This window comes from Pygocentrus nattereri, chromosome 20 (genome assembly GCF_015220715.1).
Source record: "Pygocentrus nattereri isolate fPygNat1 chromosome 20, fPygNat1.pri, whole genome shotgun sequence".
In the NCBI taxonomy this organism is placed as follows: Eukaryota; Metazoa; Chordata; class Actinopteri; order Characiformes; family Serrasalmidae; genus Pygocentrus; species Pygocentrus nattereri.
The window spans coordinates 33,622,530-33,632,529 of record NC_051230.1 but is presented as its reverse complement, the minus strand read 5'-3'; the positions used below and the strand labels follow the sequence as shown (position 1 = coordinate 33,632,529).

Here is a 10,000-nt window from a genome sequence, read left to right as displayed (position 1 = left end):
CAACCTGAGCGCCATGTTTGCCAAGAGGTACATCACAAATATCAGCATCACTGTCACTGGCATTATTACCATCATCATCATCATCACTGTTTTCACGGTTATCACTATCGTCACTGTCACTGTTTTCAATATTACCACCATCACCACCTCTGCTGCCATTATCAGGACCATTAACATTGTCATCATCATCATCATCATCACTGTTGTCAGTTTCATCATTATAGCCATCGCTATCATCACCATCATCAACACTATCATTACCATCTTCAGCACAAACATGCTGACACTGTCACTATCAGCATCATCACTGTTATCATTCTCATCAAATTCATCACCATCATCATCTCAATCATATCAAGTAATTATAACAGAACTGAACTCACCTTCATTTAGTAAACTCCCTCTCTCTCTCTCCCTCTCTCTCCCTCTCTCTCTCTGTCTCTGTCTCTCCCTCTCTCTGTCTCTCTCTCCCTCTCTCTCTCTCCCTCTCTCTCTCTCTCTCTCTCTGTCTCTGTCTCTCCCTCTCTCTGTCTCTCTCTCCCTCTCTCTCTCCCTCTCTCTCTCTCTCTCTGTCTCTGTCTCTCCCTCTCTCTGTCTCTCTCTCCCTCTCTCTCTCTCTCTGTCTCTCTCTCTCTCTCTCTCTCTCTCTCCCTCTCTCTGTCTCTCTCTCCCTCTCTCTCTCTCTCTCTCTCTCTCTCTCTCTCTCTGTCTCTGTCTCTCCCTCTCTCTGTCTCTCTCTCCCTCTCTCTCTCCCTCTCTCTCTCTCCCTCTCTCTCTCTCTCTCTGTCTCTCTCTCTCTCTGTCTCTGTCTCTCCCTCTCTCTGTCTCTCTCTCCCTCTCTCTCTCTCTCTCTGTCTCTCTCTGTCTCTGTCTCTCCCTCTCTCTCTGTCTCTCTCTCTCTCTCTCTGTCTCTCTCCCTCTCTCTCTCTCTCTCTCTCTCTCTGTCTCTCTCTCTCTCTGTCTCTGTCTCTCTCTCTCTCTCCCTCTCTGTCTCTCTCTCTCTCTCTCCCTCTCTCTCTCCCTCTCTCCCTCTCTGTCTCTCTCCCTCTCTCTCTCCCTCTCTCCCTCTCTGTCTCTCTCTCTCTCTCTCTCTCTGTAGTTTCCAGGCTCGTATCAGTGTGTGTATGCGTCAGGTGGGGGAGATCCTGTATCAGATCAAAGGGCCGCTGAACCAGAATGCGCGAAACACTGCAGAAGCTGACGCCGTCAACGCACTGCGGCCACTCATGGAGTTCCTGGATGCAAAGTGAGCTCACCTTCCTCCACCTCCTCATCCTGCTTCATTACTCCTCCACCTCCTCATCCCGCTTCATTACTCCTCCACCTCCTCATCCCGCTTCATTAGTACTCCACCTCCTCATCCCGCTTCATTACTCCTCCACCTCCTCATCCTGCTTCATTACTCCTCCACCTCCTCATCCCGCTTCATTACTCCTCCACCTCCTCATCCTGCTTCATTAGTACTCCACCTCCTCATCCTGCTTCATTACTCCTCCACCTCCTCATCCTGCTTCATTACTCCTCCACCTCCTCATCCCGCTTCATTACTCCTCCACCTCCTCATCCTGCTTCATTAGTACTCCACCTCCTCATCCCGCTTCATTACTCCTCCACCTCCTCATCCCGCTTCATTAGTACTCCACCTCCTCATCCCGCTTCATTACTCCTCCACCTCCTCATCCCGCTTCATTACTCCTCCACCCCCTCATCCTGCTTCATTACTCCTCCACCTCCTCATCCTGCTTCATTACTCCTTCACCTCCTCATCCCGCTTCATTACTCCTCCACCTCCTCATCCTGCTTCATTAGTACTCCACCTCCTCATCCCGCTTCATTACTCCTCCACCCCCTCATCCTGCTTCATTAGTACTCCACCTCCTCATCCTGCTTCATTACTCCTCCACCTCCTCATCCCGCTTCATTACTCCTCCACCTCCTCATCCTGCTTCATTAGTACTCCACCTCCTCATCCTGCTTCATTACTCCTCCACCTCCTCATCCCACTTCATTACTCCTCCACCTCCTCATCCTGCTTCATTAGTACTCCACCTCCTCATCCCACTTCATTACTCCTCCAGCCCTCATCCCGCTTCATTACTCCTCCACCTCCTCATCCTGCTTCATTAGTACTCCACCTCCTCATCCCGCTTCATTACTCCTCCACCTCCTCATGCTGCTTCATTAGTACTCCACCTCCTCATCCCGCTTCATTACTCCTCCACCTCCTCATCCTGCTCCTTTACTCATCTACCTCCTCATCCTGCTTAATGCTCCACCTGCTCATCCTGCTTCATTACTCCTCCACCTCCTCATCCCGCTTCATTACTCCTCCACCTCCTCATCCTGCTTTATTAGTACGCCACCTCCTCATCCCGCTTCATTACTCCTCCACCTCATCATCCCGCTTCATTACTCCTCCACCTCCTCATCCTGCTTCATTAGTACTCCACCTCCTCATCCCGCTTCATTACTCCTCCACCTCCTCATCCTGCTTCATTAGTACTCCACCTCCTCATCCAGCTTCATTACTCCTCCACCCCCTCATCCTGCTTCATTAGTACTCCACCTCCTCATCCCGCTTCATTACTCCTCCACCTCCTCATCCCGCTTCATTACTCCTCCACCTCCTCATCCTGCTTCATTAGTACTCCACCTCCTCATCCTGCTTCATTACTCCTCCACCTCCTCATCCTGCTTCATTAGTACTCCACCTCCTCATCCAGCTTCATTACTCCTCCACCCCCTCATCCTGCTTCATTAGTACTCCACCTCCTCATCCCGCTTCATTACTCCTCTACCTCCTCATCCTGCTTGATTAATGCTCCACCTCCTCATCCTGCTTTATTAGTACTCCACCTCCTCATCCAGCTTCATTACTCCTCCACCCCCTCATCCTGCTTCATTAGTACTCCACCTCCTCATCCCGCTTCATTACTCCTCTACCTCCTCATCCTGCTTGATTAATGCTCCACCTGCTCATCCTGCTTCATTAGTACTCCACCTCCTCATCCTGCTTCATTACTCCTCCACCTCCTCATCCTGCTTCATTACTCCTCCACCTCCTCATCCCGCTTAATTACTCCTCCACCTCCTCATCCTGCTTCATTAGTACTCCACCTCCTCATCCCGCTTCATTACTCCTCCACCTCCTCATCCTGCTCCTTTACTCCTCTACCTCCTCATCCTGCTTGATTAATGCTCATCCTGCTTCATTAGTACTCCACCTCCTCATCCTGCTTCATTACTCCTCCACCTCCTCATCCCGCTTCATTACTCCTCTACCTCCTCTTCCCGCTTCATTACTCCTCCACCCCCTCATCCTGCTTCATTACTCCTCCACCTCCTCATCCCGCTTCATTACTCCTCTACCTCCTCTTCCCGCTTCATTACTCCTCCACCCCCTCATCCAGCTTCATTACTCCTCCATCTCCTCATCCAGCTTCATTACTCCTCCACCCCCTCATCCTGCTTCATTAGTACTCCACCTCCTCATCCCGCTTAATTACTCCTCTACCTCCTCATGCTGCTTGATTAATGCTCCACCTGCTCATCCTGCTTCATTAGTACTCCACCTCCTCATCCTGCTTCATTACTCCTCCACCTCCTCATCCTGCTTCATTACTCCTCCACCTCCTCATCCCGCTTAATTACTCCTCCACCTCCTCATCCTGCTTCATTAGTACTCCACCTCCTCATCCCGCTTCATTACTCCTCCACCTCCTCATCCTGCTCCTTTACTCCTCTACCTCCTCATCCTGCTTGATTAATGCTCCACCTGCTCATCCTGCTTCATTAGTACTCCACCTCCTCATCCTGCTTCATTACTCCTCCACCTCCTCATCCTGCTTCATTACTCCTCCACCTCCTCATCCCGCTTAATTACTCCTCCACCTCCTCATCCTGCTTCATTAGTACTCCACCTCCTCATCCCGCTTCATTACTCCTCCACCTCCTCATCCTGCTCCTTTACTCCTCTACCTCCTCATCCTGCTTGATTAATGCTCCACCTGCTCATCCTGCTTCATTACTCCTCCACCCCCTCATCCTGCTTCATTACTCCTCCACCTCCTCATCCTGCTTCATTACTCCTCAATAAAGCAAATCTTGGAAATCTTGAAAAGTTGAAATGATGAGATTTTTATTGATGCAGTGTTTACTGGAACAAAGAAACAGAGATTTGTTGATTTAACTAAACTCTTCTGATGTGCATTTGTTTGTCCAGTCTGAGTATTTTTGCGGATCTGTGTGAGAAGACGGTGCTGAAGCGGGTTCTGAAGGATCTGTGGAAAAACGTTCTGATCTGCATGGAGAAAACCATCGTCCTGCCACAGAGCAGCGACAGCATCGTAAGAGCCGCACTTTCCCATGACATGCACACATCCTTACCAGACAAAAGTTTGGATTAGAGGGGCTGTATTTCACTCTGTGTTACAGCGCCCTCTGCTGGTGTAAACTCATATCTCTGATCTTTCTGTTTGTGAACTGCAGGGGGCTCAGTTACTTACAGCTGCCAAAGAGCTCTCCAAACTGAAGGTATTCACTGTAAACATAAACAAACAAACACAGCCATTAGCTACATGATGCTTTAAATAAAAGTCATTTCAAAAGTAAATAAATTCACTTACTTTATATACACGTTTACATAAGTGTGTGAAACGATGCAAGAAGAAAAAATGCAAATGTGGGAAAAAAACAACTAGAATATTGAGATTTTATCATTTTTTTATGTTTAAAATGTAAGAAATACATTTATGTTGCTGGTGTTTATCTTTTCTAATCTAAATATCAGCACAGGAAACTTGCACTGCATTGAAGTTTTCTATTATAATGCATTTAAATACACTGTAGCTTTCAGAAGCCGTTCTTCTGAATCACTGCTCGCCTCAGTATGTCCTCAGGTTCTCAAGAACATCTGGCAGCAAGAAAACTTAACGGCGTATTTCAGCAGACTGGTATCTGATTGAGGTCATTGACTTGCATCCCTTCCAGTCAAGGTCCACTCCGAGGAAGTCCTGCCTGTAGAACAATCCAGAGAGTACGGCTGTCAGACAAGCCTCCATGGCAGCGTTAGCGTTAGCTAAAATGCGTATTAAACCAAATGAATTCGAAGTTCTCGTTTCTGGTGTGCTGGACTCATTCAACTGACGTGACTGTGTGCTGACCTTCTGATTACGCCCTTCATGGCTGTGAAGTGGTCATCAGGCAGAGGCTTTATGAATGCAGAGCGTGTTACATCACCTGGCATATGAGGCTACAATTATACAGTATCAGCTTCAGTCTGTAGCACTGTTTTTATTTTTGTTGGTGTGGACACTGACCGTTTCCTCCATCGTCTGCTGTAGGGGGCAGAGCCCAAGACCCTCTCTCCCAGACAGTGCGCCATCATGGAGGTGGCACTGGACACCATCAAGGTGAGTCCAGCACATTAATCACATTTCCAGCAGTGTTTCTTTAGTCACCGTTCTGTTGTGATTGCCTTTTAGAGTTCATTCCATTTAGATTTGATTAACGTTATGCAGATATTTAGATCGAGCCGATCACATAATGAAGTGTATTTACATTCTGTTTACATTGACGCTGCAGTCTAAAGCTGGGGTCTTTCGTTAAGACTGAAATCGTTACAGAATACAAACAGCAAGTTTTAACTGAAGATAACACGGCTGACAACATGTCTCTCTCTCTCTCTCTCTATGTATCTCTCCCTCTCAGCAATTCTTCCATGCCGGTGGTGATGGACTGAAAAAGTCGTATTTAGAGAAAAGCTCTGAGCTGTCGTCTCTGCGTTACGCTCTGTCTCTCTACACACAGACCACCGACGCTCTGATCAAGACCTTCATCACCACTCAGCACACACAGGGTGCGTCTGTACACACAGTAGGCCTGGCCAGCGTAACCATATATCATCACCATCATCATCATTATCATAGCAACATTACAGTCACAGTCGCCTTCACTCAATATATAATGTGTACGGTCAGTACTTCTAGATCACTGACCGACGAGTCATACTGGCAGATTTAGGCCAGTTATAGAGAGCCAGTCGTATGTGTGGATTAATGAGTTACTGATGTTGTGCTGTTTTCTGATAGTGCATAACGGCATGGGCATCAGGATCACCCCCAAAGAGACCGTGCGGCCTGACCGAGGTGACGCTTCAGTCTTTATTTATGTCTTTCATTTCTCCTGCTTTTCTGTTCTTTCAATTCAAGCAGAACATATATGACAAGTCACACTGCACTTTTATTGGATCGTAGAGGTTAAAGGGTTCATATCGTGTAGAATGTAGACTTTGTTGAAGTTTCAAAACATACCATTATAACAGGTTAGCCCCACCCCTTCAGCCTATAGCAGTTTGGCCCCGCCCATTCCCGTTGATGTGATGTGGAGTGTTGTTCCTGCAGACAGTCTGGAGTGGAGTTATTGGACTGGAAGATGTGGGTAATCGACTAAATGTTGTACTGTTCATGGCTGTCAGGAGGGAAATGAATCATTGCAGCCTTCCAGTGGATCCTCATACGCAAACCTAATGGCTAAAATGTATATTTCCCTCCAATTGTGAGGATTTTAGTAAAAACTGACCAGTTCGTTCCACATTTCAGCCCAGACTGCTTTTTGAATGAGACACAATACAGGGGAGCCAATCAGAACAGAGCTCATTTACGGCCTCCAGTCGTGGCAGACCAGAGCACTGCATGAATTGGTCATGTAAAATGAATTACGACACAAAGGCTTTAAGTAGATTTCAGGGCGGAAATACAGAGGAAATATGTGCCGGTTAAACAGACTGTGGTGAGGTGCAGAGGACTGTTATGAAATAATGCTATTGGTTATTGTAAAGTCTGTGGTTAGTGGTGTTTGCATTGAGTTTATATGTGATTGGCAGGATCTGGAGTGGAGCAGCCAATAGGGGAGGCCGTGATTCAGGTGGATATGGCACCCCCTGCTGCCAACACTGAGCAGAAGCTCACTGTCAAAGGTGAGTGAAAAAGAAAGTGAATCAGAATATGAACATTATAGCTTTTTAAATGAAACAGTAGAAGCCGTATCGCCCCCTACGCTTCCTGTAGTGTATTACAGTCTGTCAGAGCGACTGTGTGGATCATATGAACATTATAGAGCTTTTTAAATGAAACAGTAGAAGCCGTATCGCCCCCTACGCTTCCTGTAGTGTATTACAGTCTGTCAGAGTGACTGTGTGGATCATATGAACATTATAGAGCTTTTTAAATGAAACAGTAGAAGCCGTATCGCCCCCTACGCTTCCTGTAGTGTATTACAGTCTGTCAGAGCGACTGTGTGGATCATATGAACATTATAGAGCTTTTTAAATGAAACGGTAGAAGCCGTATCGCCCCCTACGCTTCCTGTAGTGTATTACAGTCTGTCAGAGCGACTGTGTGGATCATATGAATATTATAGAGCTTTTTAAATGAAACAGTAGAAGCCGTATCGCCCCCTACGCTTCCTGTAGTGTATTACAGTCCGTCAGAGTGACTGTGTGGATCATATGAACATTATAGAGCTTTTTAAATGAAACAGTAGAAGCCGTATCGCCCCCTACGCTTCCTGTAGTGTATTACAGTCCGTCAGAGCGACTGTGTGGATCATATGAACATTATAGAGCTTTTTAAATGAAACAGTAGAAGCCGTATCGCCCCCTACGCTTCCTGTAGTGTATTACAGTCTGTCAGAGCGACTGTGTGGATCATATGAACATTATAGAGCTTTTTAAATGAAACAGTAGAAGCCGTATCGCCCCCTACGCTTCCTGTAGTGTATTACAGTCTGTCAGAGCGACTGTGTGGATCATATGAACATTATAGAGCTTTTTAAATGAAACAGTAGAAGCCGTATCGCCCCCTACGCTTCCTGTAGTGTATTACAGTCTGTCAGAGCGACTGTGTGGATCATATGAACATTATAGAGCTTTTTAAATGAAACAGTAGAAGCCGTATCGCCCCCTACGCTTCCTGTAGTGTATTACAGTCTGTCAGAGCGACTGTGTGGATCATATGAACATTATAGAGCTTTTTAAATGAAACAGTAGAAGCCGTATCGCCCCCTACGCTTCCTGTAGTGTATTACAGTCTGTCAGAGCGACTGTGTGGATCATATGAACATTATAGAGCTTTTTAAATGAAACAGTAGAAGGCGTATCGCCCCCTACGCTTCCTGTAGTGTATTACAGTCTGTCAGAGCGACTGTGTGGATCATATGAACATTATAGAGCTTTTTAAATGAAACAATAGAAGCCGTATCGCCCCCTACGCTTCCTGTAGTGTATTACAGTCTGTCAGAGCGACTGTGTGGATCATATGAACATTATAGATCTTTTTAAATGAAACAGTAGAAGCCGTATCGCCCCCTACGCTTCCTGTAGTGTATTACAGTCTGTCAGAGCGACTGTGTGGATCATATGAACATTATAGAGCTTTTTAAATGAAACAGTAGAAGCCGTATCGCCCCCTACGCTTCCTGTAGTGTATTACAGTCTGTCAGAGCGACTGTGTGGATCATATGATCATTATAGAGCTTTTTAAATGAAACAGTAGAAGCCGTATCGCCCCCTACGCTTCCTGTAGTGTATTACAGTCTGTCAGAGCGACTGTGTGGATCATATGAACATTATAGATCTTTTTAAATGAAACAGTAGAAGCCGTATCGCCCCCTACGCTTCCTGTAGTGTATTACAGTCTGTCAGAGCGACTGTGTGGATCATATGAACATTATAGAGCTTTTTAAATGAAACAGTAGAAGCCGTATCGCCCTCTACGCTTCCTGTAGTGTATTACAGTCTGTCAGAGCGACTGTGTGGATCATATGAACATTATGGAGCTTTTTAAATGAAACAGTAGAAGCCGTATCGCCCCCTACGCTTCCTGTAGTGTATTACAGTCTGTCAGAGCGACTGTGTGGGTTGGGACTTGTCTTGGGTGCTGTTTTCTGTAATTTAATTGGACCCTCTCCTCTGTCAGTGATTGCGGTGAACGATATGAAGTGGCAGACCTCTGGACTCTTCCGGCCCTTCGTGGACGTAAACCTGGTCGGCCCACTGCTCGCAGATAAGAAGCGGAAATTTACGACCAAATCCAAAAACAACTGCTGGACTGCCAAGTACAACGAGGCCTTTCAGTTGTAAGTGGAAATTTCCAGCTCTGAGGATTAAAGCAGGTCCAGGTTTGGACGCTAGTGTAACAGTCTGTGCGGTGAAAGGTGGTCAGAAACCTTCTCTTCCAGAGATTCCAAAGCTTTTTCACCCTGATGTGTGTTTTTGTAGATAAGGCAGTCACAGGGCACTCTTTAAATACATCAACGCTGTATGTAATGGGCCTCCTATCAGCACTGCCCATAAGCCACTGTGTTTCATAGGGTGTTTAATACTGACTTATAATACTGACCTGATCCAGTTTGACCGGCCTGTTTATTTATACAGCATCTTCTTTAAACTTCACTATCAGAAATTATTCAGTGGCTACTAAGATATGCAGAAATTACTATGAATTATTAATTACTAGGATTTATTCAGCATCTGCTATTTCTGCTCTCTCTCTCTCTCTCTCTCTGTCTCTCTCTCTCTGTCTCTCTCTCTCTCTGTCTCTCTCTCTCTGTCTCTCTCTCTCTGTCTCTCTGTCTCTCTCTCTCTCTCTCTGTCTCTCTCTGTCTCTCTCTCTCTCTCTCTCTGTCTCTCTCTCTCTGTCTCTCTCTCTCTGTCTCTGTCTCTCTCCCTCTCTCTCTGTCTCTCTCTCTCTCTGTCTCTCTCTGTCTCTCTCTCTGTCTCTCTCTGTCTCTCTCTCTGTCTCTCTCTCTCTGTCTCTCTCTCTCTCTGTCTCTCTCTCTCTCTCTGTCTCTCTCTGTCTCTCTCTCTCTGTCTCTCTCTGTCTCTCTCTCTCTCTCTGTCTCTCTCTCTCTCTGTCTCTCTCTCTGTCTCTCTCTGTCTCTCTCTCTGTCTCTCTCTCTGTCTCTCTCTGTCTCTCTCTCTCTGTCTCTCTCTCTGTCTCGC

At 46.4% G+C, this 10,000-nt stretch overlaps 1 protein-coding gene across 3 annotated transcripts in view; it reads left to right on the top strand.

Annotated features, from left to right (window-relative positions):
* The window catches only part of LOC108415385 (protein unc-13 homolog B), a 177,711-nt gene that overhangs the window by 165,327 nt on the left and 2,384 nt on the right, over nt 1–10,000 (top strand). For all 3 annotated transcript variants that reach the window (XM_037531697.1, XM_037531696.1, XM_037531695.1), the window contains 9 exons: nt 1–27; nt 1,100–1,246; nt 4,223–4,346; nt 4,489–4,533; nt 5,343–5,411; nt 5,710–5,857; nt 6,090–6,146; nt 6,884–6,976; nt 8,976–9,135. The exon at nt 1–27 is cut by the window's left edge and continues 62 nt beyond it. In XM_037531697.1, coding sequence (XP_037387594.1) covers nt 1–27; nt 1,100–1,246; nt 4,223–4,346; nt 4,489–4,533; nt 5,343–5,411; nt 5,710–5,857; nt 6,090–6,146; nt 6,884–6,976; nt 8,976–9,135 — 870 coding nt within the window. The remainder of the gene's footprint in view (nt 28–1,099; nt 1,247–4,222; nt 4,347–4,488; nt 4,534–5,342; nt 5,412–5,709; nt 5,858–6,089; nt 6,147–6,883; nt 6,977–8,975; nt 9,136–10,000) is intronic.